General features: G+C 40.2%; 1 protein-coding gene across 3 annotated transcripts in view; it reads right to left on the minus strand.

Annotated features, from left to right (window-relative positions):
- The window catches only part of rps6ka1 (ribosomal protein S6 kinase a, polypeptide 1), an 87,801-nt gene that overhangs the window by 45,625 nt on the left and 18,510 nt on the right, over nt 1–23,666 (minus strand). For all 3 annotated transcript variants that reach the window (XM_053509416.1, XM_053509415.1, XM_053509419.1), the window contains one exon: nt 20,472–20,516. In XM_053509416.1, coding sequence (XP_053365391.1) covers nt 20,472–20,516 — 45 coding nt within the window. The remainder of the gene's footprint in view (nt 1–20,471; nt 20,517–23,666) is intronic.

The following is a 23,666-nucleotide window of genomic DNA, read 5'->3' on the forward strand; positions in this document are numbered from 1 at the left end:
TGAAGATCCTCTTTGCCACACGCCAGCTCGTGAAATTTCTCCCTTTCTGAATCCTGGTGTTGAAATAATATCCGTCATCTGTTCTGTTCTGTGGACAGGACACGTGTCCCCTGGAGCGATTGATCATGACGTATTGAGCCAGTAATAAGCGGGGTTTTCTCATGTTCCTGAAACCGATGCAATCTTAAGGATGTAAAACCAGAAAGGTCATCAAAGTTCGGCATGACTCGCCATGATTTGAGATAAACCCTGAAAGTCAAACAATGTCTACACATGGAAATTGTTCATAGTGACATAGTTAAACAGATTTTTGACCTCAACTCCACCGAACAGCTTTTTATAAAATTGGAACAATAACCCCGAGCCACGTCGTCTTGTCCAAAATCTGTGTCTGACCTGGAAAAAAAAAACAAAAACAAAGGTTTGCCAGAATAGTGAGGACTGATACGGCTACAAAGTGGGGACCAGCTCCACCATGTTCCTCCAGCACTGCTCGCCTCATCCCACCATCTCTCAGGGATCGAGGGCGGCATTCATCCAGGCTCTTTTCTGAACTTCTTCTAGATGTCCATACAGCAGAGACTTTGACTATCTTTAAACGACGTCTCAAGACGCATCTGTTTTTCTGTGGTTTTAGGCCTGACTTAAATCAAAACTGAGGTGTAGTGCTGGGCGATATCACGATATATATCGTGGGGACGATAGAAAAGTGTCTATCGTCCTATTTCTTTTCTATCGCTTCTAACCTAATTTTATCAATTACTAAAGAAAATATTGCATTAAATAGGCTATGACAAATGTATGATAAAGTCTTGTCGCTATGCAATGCATACTCTACCCTTTATATAAGTGATAATCAAGAATAAAAATGAACTTTTTCGCAAAGAAACTCCGTCTTGTGGTTTTGCGACATGGAGCTTTACGTTGTTGCGGCATGCTTTACGACATGCTATACGCTAGTTAACTCGTGAGTGCTTAAAGATGGAGACGCAAGAAGTTAAATATGAATGCTCGGAGCCGCAACAAACTGAAAGTGCTATGCAGGCAGCAGCCCAAGAAGTACTTTTACCGAAACGTGGGGGGACGTCAGTGATTTGGTTGCATTTTGGCTTGAAGAGCTCTGACACGGAGCAGAAGACAGTCATGTGCAAACTCTGCCAAAAGACTGTTTCCGCGCCCGACGCTAACACAACAAACCTCTTTTACCACTTGAAGAAGGTCCACGAAAAAGAATACGGGAGAATCGAAGAAGTGTGACGCAAAGAAAGTTGTGAAACAGCCAGGGCAAGTGGCGAGAAAAAATATAGCCAGCCTAAAATTAAAGAGTCTTTCATAAAAAGCACACCGTATGAAAAAACGTCCCAGCGCCAAAAAGAAATCACATGTGCCATCTTGCATTACATTTATAAGGGCATGCCTTACTTATATAACGCATGCCGGGCCCAAGTAGAGAAGGATGTTCGCAGTCGTGATATATATCGTTATCGTGATATAAAATAATCCATATCGTGATATATGATTGTTCCATATCGCCCAGCACTACTGAGGTGCATATAAGGACATTACTATAGGTTTTGGTCGTTATAAGTTTTCTTGCTCCGTCACTCACAACGTGAGTACAATGGAAATAACCGAGGCCAATACTTACAACCCTCATTCCATGTAAAAATTCATTCCAAACTTCAGCTGTCAAAGTTCTGCCGTCCCACTGAGCTACATCGAGTTGATTTTTTAAAAGGTACGATGTATGTACAGTAGTACAAATTGAACTCTTTTCTTTCTCTAGAAACAGCTGCATGGCTGGTTCCGGTTAACCACATGGTTAATCCCCATTAATCAAAAAGTAATTAAATCCTGGACTTACAGCGTATTTATTTACACTGTGGTATGTTGGTTATCCTGTGAAGTAGACGACTTTAAACTCCGTAGAATCTCACACAGTTCTAGTCCATGTCATGCAGTTTTTAGACGCTCCCTAACTGACATGGTTACTATAAAGCGCAGACGATGCGAGTTTCTGAGATTAGATTCAGCAGGGTTTAAGAGGAACATTTTGTCCTTTCTGTTTCATTCATTCCTCATTCTCTATACAGAGTCACAGGAGTCTTGGAGCTCGGGAACGAGGCGGGGTAACACCTCAAACTACAGTACACACAGAGACCCAAGGTGTGAATCGAACCCTGGAGGTGCAAGGCCACAGATTTAAGCACTATGCCACCATGCTTAATAAAAAAAAAAAAAAAAAAAAGAAGAAGAATCAAAGAATCTTGACTTTGCAGTGAATGTCCTGATATAAAAGCAGCTTTAAGATTATTTGAACAGTTTGTGAACAGCGGTGCTGCTGTGTTTATGCGCTCGTTTTTTTTTCACCTTCCATATAACCGACGTATCTCCAGATATCACTTCGGGTGGCGTCATTACGGCGTCGCTATAAATAAAACGTCTCTGAATAAAACATACTGTAAAAAGTGCTACACTCTCTACTGTTACTTGTGATTCTTTAAAAGCTAATACTATTTTCTATACTAATTCTAAAAACAGATTAGGTACATTATAACCTCCAAACAACTCATTAAAGATGCTTAAATGAAAATGGAAAAATTATTTTTATAAAATCTCTTCTCAAGCACGAAAATAATCACTAATCTAATCGGCAGAGTGGAATTATCTGTGAATAAATAAAAGCAACGTGCGTGTGTGACTGTGTGTTCACCTGGAAAAAGGACACGGCTACAATCGCAGTGTGTGTGTGTGTGTGCCAAGCTTTCAAACACTTGTGTAAACTGTGTGCACAGTTGCCTTCCCACTCGCTTTCTCTCACTAGACGCTTAGTCACTCTTACAAACGGTCAGACGAGTGCGCGATATCGCGAGCGCGCGATCAGAGATTGGAGCGCGAGATCGAGGTTGGGCAGAGCCGAGCTGCTGTGATGCTATACCAAACAAACACCTCCTGCTCGAGCCTATTCACACACACAAACACACACACACAAACGCAAATCATTCATCATGTCATCCAGTCGATCCCTGCGCTTTATGTTCTCTCAGGGACGGACTGAAGCTGGAAGAAAATCCTTGCTAATGATGCAATTTGTGTCATGTGATCCCACCCTAAAGCTAAAAGAAATGAATGTATTTCTATCATCAGTGTCGTTAAATAAATACGAACGTCCTCTTATGTTTACGACGAAAGTAGCAAAAAAAGAAATAGAAAATCAGGATCAGATCCTTGCTCTGGACGTCACGCTTTCCTACAATCTGATCTGATCTGATATGGTACAGTACAGCTGCTTTCCCCTAAGCGTGCGACGTGTAAAATATATACACCAGGCCCGAGATGAATCTGGAATAAATCAGTGTAAAATCCGATTAGTCAAAGATAACACGAGTAACAAGGAAACGAAAAAAACAGTTTAACATAAAAGTGCATGCATGTTATTGCTTGGAACTTGGTATAAATGTTGTTAAATAAAAAAATCTAAATAAAAAAATCTAAGAAAGAAAGAAAAAAAAGAAAGAAAACTAGTAAATCTTGTTGTTCTTTAACAGATAAAAATGAAGCACTGAAAGAACTTGTGGTCTCTTAGCTCAGGGACCGTTGATCCTTCCAGAGAGAGGGACAGCGAGTGGGTTGTAGCCTTCAACATTTGTTTTTTTGTGTTTTATTTTTTTATCTCCAGAAGATTAAAGGTCATGAGAGTGGTTATAAAACCTATTGAGATTGATACAACCCATCTGGTATAATGTCATAACACATTCTTCTCAGATTACTGATTTAACAGTCGTCATTGTCGCAAAGCAGCTTTACACAATCTAATTAATTATGGAAGTTTGTTTAAAATGTGAATAAATCAAAATGATAAAATTGTCCCTGATGAGCGAGCTGAGGACGACGGCGACAGCGGCACGAAAAAAACTACCTGAGATGTCAGTAGGAAGAAACCTTGAGAGGAACCAGACTCAACAGGGAACGCATCCTCATCTGGGTGAAATGGATAGCAGGGATTGATCTGCACTCATACTGTGTGTTAGGAGGCCTAAAAAGATATTATGATCAGCTGGCTGAAATGAGGTACATCTCCCTTTTTGTGCGCGCGTAATTTGACATCGCGCGGGTTCACACACTCTCTCTTTCGCCTTTAGTGCGTGTGTGTGTGTACACACACAGCGCCTGCGTAAACGGAAACACTTACCTGTCGGGATTTTCTACTTTTTGGTAAAGGTAAAGTGCAGGTTAATTTGTTTTATTTTTACTTTATATTTTGTGTTAATTATTTTTATGTATTTATCTTTTTGGGCTGTAAATTAAATTAAATTTGGTTCACGAGTGCTTTGGAATACGAGCCCACTTCCGGAACGAATTATGCTCGTAATCCAAGGTTCCACTGTAGTTACTTTAAAAAGTAACGTCCCCCAACATTGGTCCTGACTACCGCAGACCAGGAAAATCTCACAAGAGCTGCAGTTTTGGAGTCGTCCAGCCATGACAACCTGTCTTTTATCAAAGTTCAGGAACAAAAGGTTCATCTGCTGCCTCACAAATCTCTTCCACTTCCAGCCGCCATTGTAACAACATATTGAAAATTGTACAGTAGCTACTGTGATAAGGGCCAAATTGTGACGGCTAGACGACTGGGTCAGAGCAACTTAAAGGGATGTTTCCGGAGTTCCCTGCAGTGGTCAGAACATACCAAAAGCGATCCAAGTAAGGAAAAACTGGCGACCAGGGCTCACCGATTCACTGCTCTGGGGGGTCATGATGTTACGGCTGAGCAGTGTAAAAATTTTGAGCAAAAATACTTCTTGTACAATACGCACAAATAACATTTTAAAAAGTAAAAATACTGTACACGTCCTGTAAGTGCTGTTACATTTAACCCTCTATCCACCATCAATATGCAGATTTTTTTATTCTAAAGAAACAATAAACAAAAAAACTGATTCAAAAAAACTAACTGATTTCATCTTTCACGGCTCCAGAATGAATCAGAAACAACCGGCATCTACTGCAGCCCTTTCATTCTTCATCGTGTTACCGTTCTGAAAGAGCAAATGATGTTGTTGCTATGCTGATTATTTAATACCATGACAACAGGACAGCATAATGGCACACGCTACACTCCGAGACACCGAGCCAGTGTAAAATGATCAGCGTGCCATTAAAGCTAAACGCTTCCCTAAAATAAGGTTTCTGAAACATTTTGGATGTCAGATTACTTACTGGATATCTAAGTTAAAAATGATTCTTACACAAGAATTGCATGTTTAATACAAAATACGGAGCTTCACTCCATCGCTGTGCTGACACCATAACTATTTAACCCCCTACTTAAAACTTCACCGCATTTTGTACTGATGCTCATCAAGAGGTGCTGAAGCGAACTGATGAGGGCTGACTCAAATAGGATGGAGCCGAATACACAGAAATCGTACGGTAGGAGAAAACCTGAGCGCACTTCCAACACTACAGGGTTTCACAACCAAGAACCTCTATGTGTTAGATTGGATTAATCGAAGCCTGGACCTCAATCTTTGCGTCAAGAATTGGAAATTGTTTTCTGTATTTCTCTTTAAAAAGTCTCATAAAGCTTGAGCAAGTTTGCTTGGAATAAAAGGGATCCAAGGAGTCTTGCAGAAGTACAGTAATTACCTAATCTTATCCCCGGGAGTGAATGCAACTTATGCAACCAAAACTCAATCACACATCACAATAATGGTCACATGTTACACACATATCGTGTAACGTTTCAACCACTTTCAACCCCCATTGGTAATTAGGTAATTCATTGGTAATGCTACAAAAGGTTAATAAATAAATAAATAAAATAAGGGGGGCGGGGGGTGAATACTTACGCAAGGCACTGTAGAGAATTAACTGGGAGCTTTTGTTGCCAAAAATAAATACATAAATAAATTTATTAGTTGAAAAAGCAGCGAAAAATATCGACGTCATCAGTCATCAGTAATAAAATAAACACAGCGTAAAACTGGCTGCTGTTGAAATAATAAACCGTACTGATTAAACAATTACCCAGAATGCATTTAGTCACTCGTACGGCACTGCGCCGGGACATCACTTGGACACAATTTCAGTCACTCCAAATGCGTTTTTGAAGAAACAATTTTAATTTCAGTTCACTAATTGCTTTTTTTTTAATTGCTAACATTGAGATAATCATTCAGTAAAAAAATAAAAAATAAACACTTTATAATTTCATATCTGGTAATAAAGATTTCATCGATCGCTGTGAGATGAAAATGTAATGACGGCGCAAGACTTCTACATTATTACTGGAGCTAATTTGTGCATATTAAACATCATTTACAAAAGAAAGAACAAACAGGAAATGAAAAAGAAATGAATAAAACTGCCTTCTGGGTGAATAAAGCTGTCAGGGGGTTCTGTCCAATCCAAGATGGCCTCATTTACATTCAGCCGGTCTGCTGTGAGAAATCATGCAACTCCTGTCGCGATTAAACCTTCATTAGTTGGGAGTTCGGTTCAAACCAAGACTTTTGATTGTACAGAATAACAGAACACACTAATGAGAGTAAAAACTCTATTTCTCTATATAATCTCCGGCTACACTAATGCACTTATCCCAGCGTTTCACTAGTGCTTGGACACCATCAAGGTAGAAAGTTTTTACTCTGTACGCGGGAGCTGTGATCGGACCGTCTGTCTGATTCATGTCTGAAACACTGGCCTCCCAGGAACTCCTTTAATGTTTGCGAACGACTGTAGCAGGCTCTGAGCCGCATCGGCCGGGATCACCATCCAAGGATGTACGTCTTTCTTTAAAATATATTTGCACCCTTTAAATATTTTACTGTAACTCATCTCTCATCATAGTGTGCTTGAAGTCCTCTGTAAATGTCAATCGCTTTTTTTTTTTTTTTAATCAGTACGAATGTCATCACAAGTCCCAGGTTTGACTTGAAGGCCTCTCGTATAAATTAAAGGACTTTTCTATACACCCTGTAAATAAGATATGTTAAAGCTTCTTACACAGCCGTCACTTTACATTTACTTTTTTTTTTTTTTCCTCGACTGCCATTTGAAAAAATTTTTCTTTTTCTTTTTTTGCATTATGCAGCATCTGCGTAATCTAAACTCTTGTTCGCTTCTGTAACAAGACAATCTGCCGTAATGGTCAATAAGAAATACACAAAAGAAAAAAAAAAACTCACTGTAAGTATGGGATTTGTTAATTTAATTTCAACAAAAGGTCCGGGCAGCCTTTAAGACTGGTGAAATTACCCACTTAACCTGAACACAATAAATATTTGGTGTAGAAAAAGCAAGAAGCTAAAGTATTAATAATAAGTATACTATAAAATACCACACATATTAGAGTAAAACACCGTGACTCAGTAGTGACTCAGTTCAGTGCCCAGGGATCCAATATGAGCAGATGATTTGTAGAGTGTGATGACTCTGCGCAGGGATGATTTCCTGTGTCTGACAACGTTGCTACTGAATACTGCTGAAACTTCTCCTGAATCACTATCAGTTTTTAAACTGAGACGGTGACGGACCTCGTGTCGTCCATAATAACGCCAGCGTTCTGTATCGAACCATCTCCACCGAGGTCATGTTTGTTTAAAATGGAATAAAATTCAGTTCAACATATTGCCTACAGTAGGTTGTGCTAAAGATAAAAGGACGTCACTCGAAACTGCACAATCCTGACACCTAGATGTTATTTATACATTTTTTTTTTTGAAAAGCTCTGATTTTTATGGGCTACGTTACTTTATACAGTATTATAACACCTGAAATTATAATTAAGAGTATAAGAGTAATATAATAAACTAAAACTAACATAAAAAAGACAAAAAATAATTTCCGTTTACATGTTAAGAAGCTAACTAAGAATTTTCTGCCACGGTGTACAAAAAAAAAATATTTTGAAAAATCCCTAAAGGCCGTGCTGACAAATACTGAATAAGGCACTTAATCTGGACTTGCATGGAATCTGTCTCCCATCAAGGACATAAAACGTCAAAACCGTTCTATACACGTCATGATCAAAACATGTAACCATTATTTTATAATTTAGGTTCAATCTCAACAGACTCCTGTGCATAAAAACATGTAGGCGGACATGTGCCCAAACCTCTTGTAAATCCTCGCTCAGTCTCGTAGTGTGGCGGTGTGTGAAGGGGCGGGGCCACTAAATCTGGCACGGCTGGCGGCAAGTAATCATCAATGGACCTGGGGCTTCGACTCCCGGGCCGCGTTCGACTCCCGGGCCGCGTTCGACTCCCGGGCCGCGTTCGACTCCCGGGCCGCGTTCGACTCCCGGGCCCTGTCTTAAAAAACTTAACACTGTCTGTGGCCGCAACTAAGGAGGACTGGGCGGGGCCGACTGGCCACGACTGCGACCGCGCCGCTGAGGAGACTGCGAGAGCTGCCGTTCGCATGGGTCCACTTCACCACTCTGACGCCGCCATCGCTCTTCAGCCGAGTGCCTATACGTCAGCCGGGCACAGCGTCGGCACCTGCACATGTACCTCCTTGATCAAACATGCATGAGTGACACCCGAGTGAGTGACACCCGAGTATTGCAGACGTCTTTTTGACTCCTGTAGTCGCATCATGTATGTTCTGAAAACATAAAAAGTAGTAGCATCGGGCAGTTTTCAACACTTCACTTCATTAGTTTGCTCGCCTTTGTCTTGTATTTCATGACTCACTTGGTACAAGAGAGTGTGTGTTAGCGTTCACTTCATCTTCAGTTTAGTGATTGTGTGTGTGTGTGTGATGTTCGTGCCTGCTTTTGAAATGAGATTATGAATAATAAGTGAGACACTTTTCACTGTTGAAAGGACTACGGCAAGCAGACCAGACATCAACATTAGCATGAGCGCGCAAAAACACACACACACACAGTTCTGCAATAATACAGTAGGATAATTGCAGGACTCGGGCCAGTGGGTGACTAATGTCTGTTCCAGCAATTTGAGCTTTATAACATAGAGGACTAAAGCCGACTCGTCTTCTTCCTTTCTGAAATTACGCGGATGATCTCACCGAGAGGAGCTGCCGCAGTCGACACACAGTGATGCTGCACTTCACCTACTGCAGCTCTGAGCCTTGCTGCTTATTTCCTCAACACAAGCCTTAATGGATTTCTGACATTTTCTGTGAGGAGAATGATGTTTGTCTGGCACTTATTGTGGAAGGAGTCTCCGGTGTCAGCACTTCAGAGCATTACGAGTGTTCCGAGATGGTTTTGCTTATGTTAGGAGCTCGCTTGTTTCCACAAGATTAGGGTAGAGTGAGGTCAGGGGTATAGCTCAGTGGTTAAGGCAGTGGACTACGGTACATAAGGTCCCAGGTTTAAACCCCATGAACGCCACGATGCCACCGTTGGGCCCTTCTGTGATGCGTGCACAAAACTACGAAATAACACTTATCTATAGGGATTTATTTGTAAAAAGTAAAATTGATTTTTCTTAAAGGTAAAGTGCAGGTTAATTTGTTTTATTTTTACTTCATATTTTGTGTAAATTATTTTTATGTATTTATTTTTTGGGGCTGTGGAACGAATAGTTTGAGTTTCCATTATTTCTTATGGGAAAATTCGCTTTGATTTACGAACTTGATTTTTTAAATACGATCCCGCTTCCGGAACGAATTGTGCTCGTGATCCAAGTTTCCACTGTATAGGGTTGAACATGCTGGTGTTAATCAAGGTTGCTGATCTGGCCTTCATGTTCCTCAGATCACAATGAACAAAGAAGTCTGATCTCACACACACACACCATCTCACTTCACACTCCATGGCCAGCCATATTGCGTGCGTCAAACCATAACGCCATATCTTTCCCGTTGCACATTCCACATAATTTATACCTTTTATACATTACTTTTTCTATTTTATTTTATTGTAACTGTATATTTGTAGATTCTTTTTTAGTGGCTTTTGCCTTTTCTTACCTACTTATTCTATTCCATGTCGTGTAAGGACTTCACTCTACTGTGTATTATAGTTGTGTATGTGACAAATAAAAGTTTAAATTGAATTTGAGTTGAATTGATCCATGAGGACCCTACCTACAGCAACCAAAAGGTCCCCAGAGCTGGACACCAGTTCTTTTTTTTTTTTCAGACAGCGTGTTTCCAGTCCCACCTGGGCAAGCTGCGCCTTTATGAATCTACATGTCGCGTTGGAACGGGTTGGGGTTTCTTGGGTCCATGTGAGTTCTGTAGGAAGAACCACATACGTGTATGTTGCATTTTTCACCAACGATCCTCCCATATGCTGGACTCTGCTTCCTCACAACGCACTGCGCCTTTAGCGTCAGGTCACGGACGGCCAACTGCGAGGGCGAGTCGGATTCAGAGCTTTCAACCCAAACACACTCCGATTGCCCCCCTCCCCCCGCCCCCTCAGACCAGCCCTCAGACGCTGACGCTAGCGAGCATCAAGTAACATGGCAACCCGAACAGTCATTTCTGTGCCACAAAGCAGTGCAGAGCGCTGAAAAATTAATGAGAGAGACCGGCTCTTCAGAGACAATGACCTTAAAAGAGATGGGCTGGAAAAACGATATCAAAGCCTATCGAGCATCGCAGCCCCCCAAACACAGCGCGCACACACAATCACACAATCACACACACACACACACAACCACCCCTTTTAAAGTGCCAACAGCAGTGGCGTGTGGAACTCACACACTGCTGTGAAAATCAAAACTGAGGAGCCATTACACCGCATTAGAGCGCTTACAAATCAAATTTACACAGACAGAAAAAGCACTTACTACCTCACTTTTCCACTGGGAGTGTGTGCACACACACACACACACATACACAAGCCATTATCTAACGCCTAACCCTTTTCACGAGGTGACGTTAGATCTGTCTAAAACATCTCAGCAGGTTGTGATTTACAGCACGGCTTTGGAAATCTCTAGCGAGAAATCAAGTTTTATTTGAATCAAAATTAATAAAAAAAAAAATCATAATAATTATTTTTATTATAATATTCATATTTCCCATAATTAATTACACACCCTGGCTACCTGATTAGGTACACCTGTTCAACTGCAAATATTTAAATCAACCAATCACATGGCAGCAGCTCGACGCATTCAGGCTTGAAGACCTGGTCTAGACGATCATCAGAATAAAGAAGAAAGGCAATTTAAGTGACTTTAAGCGTTTACTGGGTGAAAAAGCCTTGCTGATTCCAGAGGTCAGAGGTGAATGTCCAGACTGGTTCAAGCTGATAGAAAGGCAGCAACAACTCAAATAACATCTTGTTACTATCGAGGTATCTTGAAGAGCATCTCTGAACTCCTTACACGTAGGATCTAAAAGCAGATGGACTACACCAGCAGCAGAAGACCACACCGGGTGTCGCTCCTGTCGACTAAGAACAGGAAACTGAGACTACAGGTCACATGGGCTCAACAAAATTAAACAATAGAGGAAAAAAACTGGCCTGGTGTGATGATCCTCGATTTCTGATGCAAAATTCAGATGGTCGGGTCAGAATTTGGTGTAAACAACATGATCCAACCTGCCTTGTATCAGTGTTTCAGACTGGTGGTGGTGGTGGTGGTTTCATGGTGTCAGGGAGATGTTCATGGCACACTTTGGGACCCTTGGTGCACATCATCTCAGGATGGTTTCTGAAACGTCAATGAGCTATCTGTCCTCACATGTCCTCCACAGTAACCAGATATCTCAATCCAATATACTGTAGCACCTTTGGGATGCGGTTTAACGGGAGATTCTCGTCATGGATGATGTGCAGCCGACAAATCTGCAGCGCCGAACTGAGCGATAACCTCTTCTGTTATTCCTGCCACCCTGCATTCGAGTCACCTTTCGAGATTTATCATTTAATGTCTCGTTTTAAGAGATAAAAAATACAGAATTTTTCTTGGTAACAAGCTACTATATAATCCGCTGCTACACTAAGGTAGAAAGTTTTTACTCAGAACTCCAGGGCCATGATCTGAAACGCCGGCCTCCCAGGAACTCCTTTAATATCCAAAACATGTGAAAATGTTGTCCGTCATCCACGGATATATGGCCGTCCTTAAAACGTTTGCACCGTTCAAATGTCCTACGGCGTTTAATGTCTCATCACCGCAGTGTGCTTAATGTCTTCTGTAAATGTCCATTTCCTGTTTTATGCCTTCATTCATGAAAAATTTAAAATATTAAATAAAAGTCCTGATTTGACTTGAACGCCCCGTCATCCTGTCCTATCTTGTCTGATAAAACCCCGCCTTCTGCATTATGATTGCTTACAAAAATTCAGTCTCATCTCTGATTGGTTTAGACGCTTTACTACATGTGAAATGTGAGCCAATCAATCAGTGTTCCTTCCTCAGAAAGAGACACAGAACAAAAGTCTGAAGTCATGTTTTCTGATCAGCATCAGTTTTCCCCCCCAGGAAACTCGTCACGTCATCTAATGGTACCCAGATGTGGGGGAAACATAGGCAGAAAAAATATATTTATCCTGATCGAGCCGGATCGGGTCAGAGAATGTTATGACTGGGGTGTTTACTTGATGTATGTTTATTTTTTGGATGTTATTAATAGCTGAAATACTAGTGTCCCTGTAAATGCAGTTATTGAACATGGACGACATTTACTCTAGAAGACACAAAGAAGTCAATCCAAAAAATAAATAAATAAATAAATAAATGTAAAACTGTAAAACAAACAAACAAAAAAACAGAAATAAAATCTCCTATCAAGGTTCTAAAAATAAAAATCCCGCCCCGTTCCTCGGCTGCACACCTGCGGCGTGTGATTTAATGTCTCGTCTGCGCCATCGCACTATGCTGGGCTCAGCGGCTCATCGCCGAAATCCCCGTGAATTAAATCAGGCGTTGTCGGTGCTTCTGAGCGTCAACACAGGAAGAGTGAAGGAGGGGAGAAATTTTTTCCGAATGAGAAACCGAATCAGCGCATGATCACTCTGCTGATGTTGAATTATTTAACTTTATTTATTTCGGTTACAACTGAAATTATAACCAGGTATTAAAGCTGGCACATTCTTGCTTCATGAACCTAAAAAGGTCAGATCTCGTGCTTAAATGAGAATGAACGCTGCAACACAAAAGAGCGAACAAATTTAATAACCAACTCAAACGCAAATCAGCTCTTTGTTTGTCGTGTGCATTCACGAGAGCCCCAGCTGCTCTTCTTCTTCTTCAGCACGGCGTAGCCCAACACGATACCTAATTACTCATGACAGATCGACAATAGTGAGAGATTACACCCGTGTTGTCCAGGTGCTTCTGCTCCGTGCAGCTGGATCTACAGTAGGTCCCGATTTCAGGAACCGTCCGCTTCTTCCATCATCACTTGTTCTAGGCTCGTTACTGAAAGAAATTAAACCACTGTTGTGCAGGTGTGTGTGTGTGTGTGTGTTTCAGGATTTATAAAAGCAAACAAGCAATAAAGATATTTTCTTCGTTTCGCCTCAGACAGGGTGGGGATGATGTTGATGTTGAAGGTTTAGTCTAGAGCTCACAATCACAGCATTACAGTACAACGTGTGGGTCGTACCAGAGATCCACCGATCGCAGTTCTCTTAGCGGAGTTCAGATGTTTAAAATGCCGATATTGATTTTTCATTTCCTTTTCTTTTCATAAGAAATAAAACTGACAATACACTAACATTCTTGTCATTTTAATGGAATTCAATTGTATGCATTCAATAAAAAATAAATAAAAAAGATTAAATAAATAATATTTTCTTTTAAAAAAACGCTCAAGGTGACAACATTTTTTCTACAAAGCGTCCCTTTGAAATAAACCTTGGGATAAAGTGAATTATAACATAACATGGTGTTTTTTTGTTGTTATTTGTCTTTTGTTTTTTTTTAAGTGACGTGCATTTTTGTACTCTATTTGGAAAGTTAAAATTCTGCGACAATAACGCGCAATGACGTGCTACCTGAAGTGCAAAAGCTTTGAAGGTCAACATCTAAAAAACTGCTCAGAGTGAAGATAAAACCTTATAATTCCAAGGGAATCAAATAGAGCGGATAGCGCTGTCCTCCGAGTGTGTTAAGTCGCTCCCAACGGTGCGTGAGCGAACAGTTCGAAAAGATGCCGCCGGCTGGCGTCATGTGGTTCGGAGGAAACTGTGAAAATGGGATGAGAACTCACAGGATTGGAAATAAACAGCTGTGTGTCCATAAGAAAACCGCTTATTATTGAGACTCATCAGAAAAAAAGGCTTCAGTTTGCCAGGGAGAAAAAGGATTAGACTTAGGAGCGATGGAAAAAGGTCATGTGACCTGATGAGTCCAGATTGAGCCTATTCCAGAGTGATGGGCGTGTCAGGGTAAGAAGGGAAGGACATGGAGCGATGCTCCCATCATGCATAGTGTCCACTGTACAAGCCTCTGGAGACGGTGTTATGATCTATCCCACATGGCACGGGGTGTAATCCAGGACTCGGAGTGTGAACGAGTGTTTCTGGGAGCGCGAGGAATCATGTTCACACATGAACTGGACACCATATTGTGTGTGTAATCAAAGCTAAAGGTGACTAAATGAAATGAAATCTTGGTGTGTGTGCAACTTTATGGTATCATTATATGTAAAGAGTGTAAGTTTATGGCGTGTGTGTGTGTGTACGTTTCATCCTTCATTTCCTAAATAACAAGCTTTCTAATAATAAAGCTAATACTGCTAATGATAGTAATGTTTGGACCCGTGTGTGTGTGTGTGTGTGTGTGTGTGTGTGTGTGTGTGTGTGTTTACACAAGCAACGGCTCAGATGGTTTCCAGCATGGTTTGATCATGAACATGTCAGGATGTAGTTTTGTAGTCTTGGGGTCTTTTATCTCTTTTTATATCATTTCTTTTATTATTATTATTATTATTATTATTATTGAGCCAGAAATTTCATTGTTAATATAAAGTTCATTCCAGACAGACCGATCAAGCGTACGTGAGGTTGGGGTTGTAGTACAGTACTATCCATGTTTCTCCAATAAGCCCCGCCTTCTACTACATTATGATTGGTTACAAGAATCTACAAGTCTCATCTCTGATTGGTTCAATTTATTACGGTAGTTTTTTAAGCACAGTTGCCGAGTTATTAATTAATAAATCTGAGTGTTACTTTCAAGTCTGCAATAATGTGTGCGATAATTTTTTTTTTGGTCCAGGTAAGGTATATCATTATTATTATTATTATTATTATTATTATTATTATTAAAAAGGGAAAAAGCCGAGCTTAAACTCGTCCGAGTTCTACAGAAACATCAAGCATCTGATTTTCCACAGGATTAAAAAAAAAAAAAAAAAAAAAACACACCAAGATGACCTTGACTATTAAAAACAGGAACGCTGCAGAGGAAACGAACACCTCTTTTTATTACCTAAACATAAACATCCGCAGACCAAACAATGTGCAGGAAGCTGCGGTGGATGACGAGCATCCTGGCCTGCGTGTCGTTTCAGGAGAAAGCGCTTTTTAAAACTCAGCTTTTTACAAAAGAAGTATCATCAATAACACGATAAGAAATAAGAAATGTTTAAAAATAACTTCACTGATTATTTACGTGATTGGTAATCTAATCATGATTGACATTTATTTGTCTAAAGGTATTTAAAACTTGGTTTAGGGCCTTAAACACCTTAAAGTTTAATCTAATAGACGAATCTAATCTATGCTTTAACGGCTAGCAGAGTTAGAGAACTCATCAACCATCTGTTCATTTCTCATTCACAAACTGGACTAGATTTCACAGCTAAATTAGCAATTGTCAGGAGTGTGTGTGTGTGTGTGTGTGTGTGTGTGTATGCAGCTCATTATTAAATCCCAGCCTCGTGACTTCTCCCTATAACACACTAATGCTATATTAAGCACCAGAGACGGAGAACACAGTGTAAAAGGGGTGATGAAGTGTGTGTGTGTGTGTGTGCACGTGTGTGTGTGTGTTCGCCCATGAGAGAGAGAAAAAAGGGTTCACAGTCGTGACAAGTAGAGACTAATGAGACGCCCACACACACACACACACACACACACACACACACACACACACACACACACACACACACACACACACACACACACACAACTCAGGCCCAGGGCTACACACTCTCAGTTGTTTTATGGTTAAAGCTTGCACTGTTTAACCAGAGCACTTGTGCAGAAGATAATCAGGGCGTGGCCGCTGTGTGTGGGTTGAAAATAGACATGTGGCCTATATGTGTGTGTCAATAATAGAGGCGTGGCCTGTGTGTTATTATAATAATAATAAAGATGTGGCCCATATGTGTGCATTAATAATAACCATGTAAGAGACGCACTAAAAAAGTTAGAAATATTCAAATAAATTTAATTAATGAATGAATTAAATTAACTAAAATCACACATCAGTATTTTTCTGTATACACACACATTGTTTTTAATACTATTATTATTAAAGCAATAAAGGTAATTAATTTTTATTTAATCATTTAAAACGATTGCTTTCATTTATCTTTATTATAATAAAAAACTAAAAAGTTTTTTTTTAATTTGTGGTGTGTGTGTGTGTGTGTGTGCGTGTGTCCTTCTGTAGATTAGTGATAATCCGGGGTGTATTCGTTAGCAGCCAGGCTTATTTTAGCTGGTGTTACCGTCACTGACAGACCTGCTGTGGGTGTCGCTCATTCGCACTCTCACAGACACACACATGCTCCACGATCAGACCTGTAAATAACCCGTCTCGAGCGCCGTCCCGATCTGCCGCGCTCCGAGGATCCTGCCAGTTTACACGAAGCTGAGAAAGCTTTTCAAATCCAAATCTGACTCGGCTGCATCCGAGCGCTCGGCATCGAAATGAACAACGCGCTCACTTCGCAAACGGAGTGAACGATTACACTAACGGAGAGGGGGGGGGGAATGTCTGGGGAGCTGGGGTGAGGACATCTCACTGAGTCATACACCTTAGACCTGACCTAAGAGCGTTACAGAGATAAGAGAGGTGAAAGAGGGCAGAATGATGGGGTGAAGTGTTTGAACAAGACGATGATGATTGATGATAATTAAAAACACGAGAAGTGGGTAGATGTGTATATACAGGCTGGGGCGTTGGGACGTTTTTACCTCATCATTCTGGGATCGGTTCCTGACCCCCAAAGTCCGGTAAATTTTGTTCAGTGGGAACACAATCGTTCCATGCTCGGGAACCGAATATCTCCGTAGCACGCTCCGATCTCATCCTCTGTCCTACCTATACAGTGGAACCTCGGATTACGAGTAACGCGGTTTACAAGTGTTCCGCAAGACGAGCAAAGATTTTTAATGATTTTTGAATTAAGAAAACAAGCGTCGTCGTGGTTTATAAATACCGAGTATCATGTATAACGCATGCGCTTCTTGTTTTGACAACGAGCGTCGCGTCATCTCAACTGAGCCAACGGTTTTTCTCTTTCTTGCGCAGTGTTTGAGTGTGTGTGTTATGTGTGCGCGCGTGCGTAATTTGACACCGTGCCGGTTCTCTCTCTTTCTCTCGCCTTTAATGTGTTTGTGTGTGTGGCACGGTGTCAAACTACGCTCGCGCACACACAACACACTCAGCAGCGCAGGAGGGAGAAAAACACACACAGACAGCGCCTGTCGGGATTTAAATTTTTACTTTTGTTTTTAAGGTAACGTGCAGGTTAATTTGTTTTATTTTTTATTTATATTTTGTGTTAATTATTTTTATGTATTAATTTTTTTGGGCTGTGGAACAAATAATTTTAATTTCCATTATTTCTTATGGGAAAATCTGCTTTAATTTATGAGTGTTTTGGAAAACGAGCCTGCTTCCGGGACGGATTATGCTCGTCATCCGAGGTTCCACTGTATTTAAAAAAATATATAAATTATATCAGGCACTGCACAAAGTTTATCTTCCTTGTTCTCTTCTCTTTTGCTCACAAACCAAGTTGGTGCATAGCGCCACCTGCTGAATTGGAGAGAGTGCAATTGCGCGAGCGTACCCGAGAACGGAGAGCGGTATATATGTATGGGGTCGAGCAATTGTTCCTGTGTACAGTACAAATCACTCGTGTCTCGGTGTGAAAACGTCCTCAGAGACGGAGGCTCTGCTGACATCTGAGCACTCGCTTACCGTTTTTCTCGGCCACAGAAATGTTCAAAGAGGGATTTTAGTGATGGAGGAGAGCGAGCGAGAGAGAGAGAGAGAGATAGAGAGAGAGAGAGAGAGAGAGAGCGAGAGAAGGGAGGAGGGGTACAGATAGATTTTTCTTTCCCCCAACTAAAAAGGCAATTTCTAAAGGTCGGGCAGCACTTCAAACACCTGAACGTACCCACGTGTTTGAAAACACTTATGAACTCCCGGAGGACTCTGAGCTGGTTGGGGGGGCGGGGGGGCGGGGGGGAATACAATATGGCTGCCGGCTTTATCCTGAGGTTCTTTAGTGTGACGCTCCTCAGAAAGAAAATGTCGCTACACCTTCTTGCAATGCAATAAAAAATTACAATAAAATAAATTAGATATAGATGGCGAAAAAAAAAAAATTACTGATGTATCGTGATTCTTATGTCTAGATTTTAGGCTTCTGTACCACCGGTTTAACACTAACCACTTCTCATAGGCGCCAATACTACTGTGGTGTAATGCAGAGCACACGGTGTTACTCGACCCTCCGGGCTTCCGTACTGCCTACACACACACACACACATACAGTTAATGTGTTCACTGCTGAACAAATGAACTGATTCATTAACTGTAATGAAGGCAGAATCACACAGATTGTTTTCATATAATTAAATACCTACTTACTTTTTTCCCTATAAATTAAAATGCAGAAAAACACTGGAAAGTGCTGCCTCTTAGCATTGGCTTCAAGGTGTCTTTATCTTATTTAATTTAGTGCTTCTGTTGGTTTATTAGATTTTTTTTATCATATAAACAAACTGAATTAAAACAACAGCAACAAAAAAAGTAGAGAAATCTTCATTTCCTTGAGTTTTCTCCTCGCTGCTATTCTCAGACTCAACTAAATCCTCAAATAAACCCAAACCTGGATTCTTTTAAATGTCACTTTGTAACAGTGACCGATATTATGACAAATGTTTTATGAACTTTACAAAAATAAATAAATAAATACATAGAAACATAAAAAAAAAATAATGCAAATAAATAACATTTCTTACCAGCAACAGTTTATTTATTTAATTTAACTGATCAATTAAAAAAAAAATAACACTAAAGAATACATCTTATTAATACACAATACTTTATAAAAAGTGACTTAAACATATTTTTTCTATTCATCTATCTATTTAAACTAACATTTTAAATAATTTAGTTTTTTATTTTATTTTATAAGTATTAAAAATTTAAAAATTTAAAGTTATGTAATTAATTACTTTTTATTAAAAGAAAAAACTTGGAATACCAAACAAAATAAAATTTAATTAAATGTAACACAAAATAATTAATACTTACTTATCTATCTTTTAATTTATCTATCAGATATTCTCCTAAATTGTTTATATTTTTGTCTTTTATGTCTCAAAAATAACTTTAGAATAATTAAAAAACAAAAAAGCACATTTTAGCAATTAAAATTAAAGAATTATAATTTACTTAATTAGACTGCAATTAATTACTTGTATTTTTTTTTATTTAAATCTTACTATTAAAAATGGTCATACATTAAATACTGATTAAAAGTAAGTATAATTAATAAATGAATTAATTTTAATATTCCAAGCTTTATGTCTCTTTGGAAAAAAATTACAGAATATAATTATAATTATAAGAGTGTTGAAGTGTCTCGGATCGTCTCTTTATTTACTCTTATAGTATTTAAGAGCTTATCTTATACGGTCAGACAAAATAAAATACCTTGCAAATATAAAACAAAAAAAGTTGAATCTTATACCGCTCCTTTTCCACAGTACACAAGTTTGTGCTTTAATTTATCAGAATGAACAGATCCACACCAACATGTATTTGAAAAAAAAAAAAAAAAAAAAGGTTGTGTGTGTGTGTGTACAGTATTGTTAATCCCTGGCAGGCATCGCTACACGACTGCTCCAAACCGGATGCAAAACCACAACCCATGAGACATTTAGCTCCGCCCCTGAATATCCACCTGAATGCTGATCGGAGATTATATTTTCCGATCGATTATCCAATCCGTTATTGGATCTGTAATCAGCACTGTGAAGTGGAGTGAGAAGTGAGGAATCATATTTAAATCTTAGAGTAAATAAACCTGCATACATGCGTTTCAGATGTTCGGATCTCTCTCATAGATATTAACACATTTCAAATTGATCCCAGTATCGGTTTTCATAATGAGAGGAAGTGAATCCACCTACTAAAAGTTTACTCAAAGTGTGTGTAAGAGCATTTCCAACTCTAGCACACTTCACCTTTGCTGAATAAAAAAAAAAAAAAAAAAAAAAACCCTCATCAATGAAGAACAAGTGTTTTGTTGTTGTTTTGTTGTTCATCTCGTCTTACCTTGTCCCCTGGAGCGACTCCATCTTCAGCTGTGCTTTGTCCATTCTAAAAAAAAAAAAAAAGAAAGAAAAAGAGAGAGAGACATTTCAGAGGACGAGTGTTAATTGTTCCTGACATGAAGGTGTGTTCGGCGTGCAGACACAAGTCTGATCATCACTACTAGAACAGCTAAGTGATTAGACATTACCCCCCCCCCCCTTAACCCCACCCATTCTTACAGCTTCTCACGGGTACGTCCACACACTCAGAGAGACAGACAGTCACACACACACACATACACACACGCCTCCACATGCATAGCCCTTTACTGGAGTGCTTCGTTTGAAAAGGACTTAAGAAACACTTTTAAAATTAGAATGTGAGATGGAACTGAAAAGAGCAAATGCACCTCTGTCTAATTCCTCTGTCATGTCCATTAGCGTAAAATAAACGACCTTACCTACTGTAGCCGTGTCACTGATAAAAAAAAACCAAAAAAAACACGAGGGTTAGAGAACGCGGTGAAGTCCTCAGCTAGCCTGCTGGGCGAGTCAAAGCTCCAGTCTGCAGATCAATTACAGTAAGTGCTCCGGTTGCCTGGAAACAAGCGCTGGGGAAATTAACGTGTTAACTCCTGCAATCAATTAGGCGATATCACCCGAGAGGGAGTGCTGTCGTGCTGGATATCAGCACTGCTGTGATGCGGGTGTAAGACCCGCCGGTGCTGAAGATAACCAGCACAACAGATGTAATTAGCAGAACTAACGTAATCAACAGGGGTGAAAAGTAGTTTTAAATTCTTTTGAAGATTCACAGGGTTGAATCCGGAACAGGGTTAAACGGAAAGCTAGTGTGCTACATAGGGTGTACATTCCCTTGTTACACACACCAAGTAGTGCCCTTGATGAGGGGGGAAGACAGGGATTTGGGACTCAGCCTCGCGTTAGAAGCTCGTTAGCGCTGTAGCTCTTGTTAGCTGTGAACAGAACAACATGGACAGTTCTGATGCGATACAGAATGACTTAGAAGCGATTACTAAGTGTTGTTTAAGACGACATGACGTTATCAGATGTGCGTTGTTGCTGAAAGTGCTTCTGTGGCTGGTTGTGAATGTGGGTTTCGGCAGGCAGCTGCTTTCTCCTCAGTACTTCGACGGACAGGTTAGAGCAACTAACGATTATATGAACACCCATGGCGGAGAGTAAGGCGCGTCGTTAAGCGTTGTAATGCTCAGGTATGAAAACAAACCTAGTTACACTGCGACGGGGTCGGGAATCTAAGTAGGGGGTAATAAAACTTCCTTCCGGTGTTGTATGGGCTTCGCGGAACAAGTAAAGACGCGACCCAACCATTCAAAACAAAACCCAAAGTGTATTAAGTGACAACAAACAAAGATGTTCAGTCCGGGAGCACGAGAAAACGGATCGAGAGGTGTAGGAAATGTAATCCTTTGGATGCGACAAACAATCTCGCTCTCTCTCTCTTAATACAGCGCTGTGCATCTTCAGCTCTCCACCCCGAGGTGTTTGCCGGTTCCGCTTTTATGCCGGCTCACCTGACCCGACACGTCATTGGGTTATCCTCACGCAGTGGCCGCGCATTCTCGCAAGAGCTTAAACCCCAAACCTAAAACACTGTCATGGGACAACTAAAACCATTTCGGGTTCAATTTCCCGGCGCAGGTGATCTTTATGAGCTATAATAGTAATATACAGCGGAACCTCGGATTACGAGCATAATTCGTTCCGGAACACTCGTAAACCAAATTTAATTTTCCCATAGGAAATAATGGAAACTTAAATTATTCGTTATACAGCCCAAAAAAAAAAAACAAATACATAAAAAAATAATTAATACAAAATATAAAGTGAAAAATAAAACAAATTAACCTGTACTTTACCTTAAAAAATTTAAAAAATAAATCCCGACAGATAAGTGTTTCCGTTTGTGCACGGAGGGTGTGTGTGTATAAAGTGTGCATGCTCACACACACACACACACACACACACATACATTAAGGGATAGACCGTTTTTAAAACCGTATAAAAATTAGCAAGGAACATCCCTAGTCACACTACCGTGAGCGCATACTAACAGGTTTACTGCTGTAAAGTAAAACAGGAACAAAAAAACAAATTAAACAGTCGCGACAAAAAATAAAAAGTTTTCAGATCCAAGTCTTAATTTTGCTCTCAACATGCACCAGGCTGAGATGCACCACCTAGAGCTTCTTTATTACAAACTTCCTGACGACAGAAATGTAAAAGAAGATCGTCGACAGCATTTCTTTGTAGACCTTAAATCTTAAGATCCTGGGGGGAAACACTGGAGTGTGTGACGCTTCCCTGTGATGCTGCAGCTTAAAAAGGAGAAGTCGGCTGGCTTCATATATCTGAGGAGGCACGTGTTAGGCCGCTCTGTCTCCAGTTGGTAGCGGTTGTGTAATAGGGGAGTGCTGGTGAGTGGGTGAGATCTGGCAGATTTGCAAACTGGAACACAACAGTGGGGTCGACGACGACTCGGCACGACGTCTGCCATCGGAGTCACTCGCGCTCAAGTCACTCAAGCTGGTCACTCAAGCTGGTATCGATTCACGTCCATGTATTGACATACAAACTTTTCTTACGTTGTATATTAATGTGCATGTTTTTTTGTTACAGATTCTTTTTTTTGTGTGTGTGTGTGTGTGTGTGTGTGTGAAGGATGAGAGCTCTGGTGACGATTCAATCAAACTCACCATGATGATCTGCCCGGCAACTACCAAAAAAAAAAAAACTAAATTAAAAAGTAATGCAATAGCCGGGACTAATAATTTTATCCCAGGCTCCGGGGACGCTAAATTGTCCACCCCAGCAAACAAACACACACACACACACACACTTCAAAGCTTTATTGCCAACCCTTTTTTCTTGTTCTACTACCGCAACAAATTTTCAAGAAGAACAGAGGTCGAGATTTACGATGTCGCCTGTATTACTGATAAAATGATATTTAATCACTGACACAATGTTACAGGGACACGGAGATGGAGGCTCTACTGCTTCACAAAAAAAAATGAATAAAAAGAAACAGAACGAGAGAGAGGAAAAAAAGATCATGAGAATGAGAATGAGTGGGAGAGAAGAGAAACGCAAGGAGAGTTGTGGGGTCGAGACACTGGAGACCAATTTAATGTGAAATAAAACTGCCGTAAAAGGCGGCTGTCGAATCGGCTCT

The sequence above is a fragment of the Clarias gariepinus genome, chromosome 13 (genome assembly GCF_024256425.1).
Source record: "Clarias gariepinus isolate MV-2021 ecotype Netherlands chromosome 13, CGAR_prim_01v2, whole genome shotgun sequence".
Lineage (NCBI taxonomy): Eukaryota > Metazoa > Chordata > Actinopteri > Siluriformes > Clariidae > Clarias > Clarias gariepinus.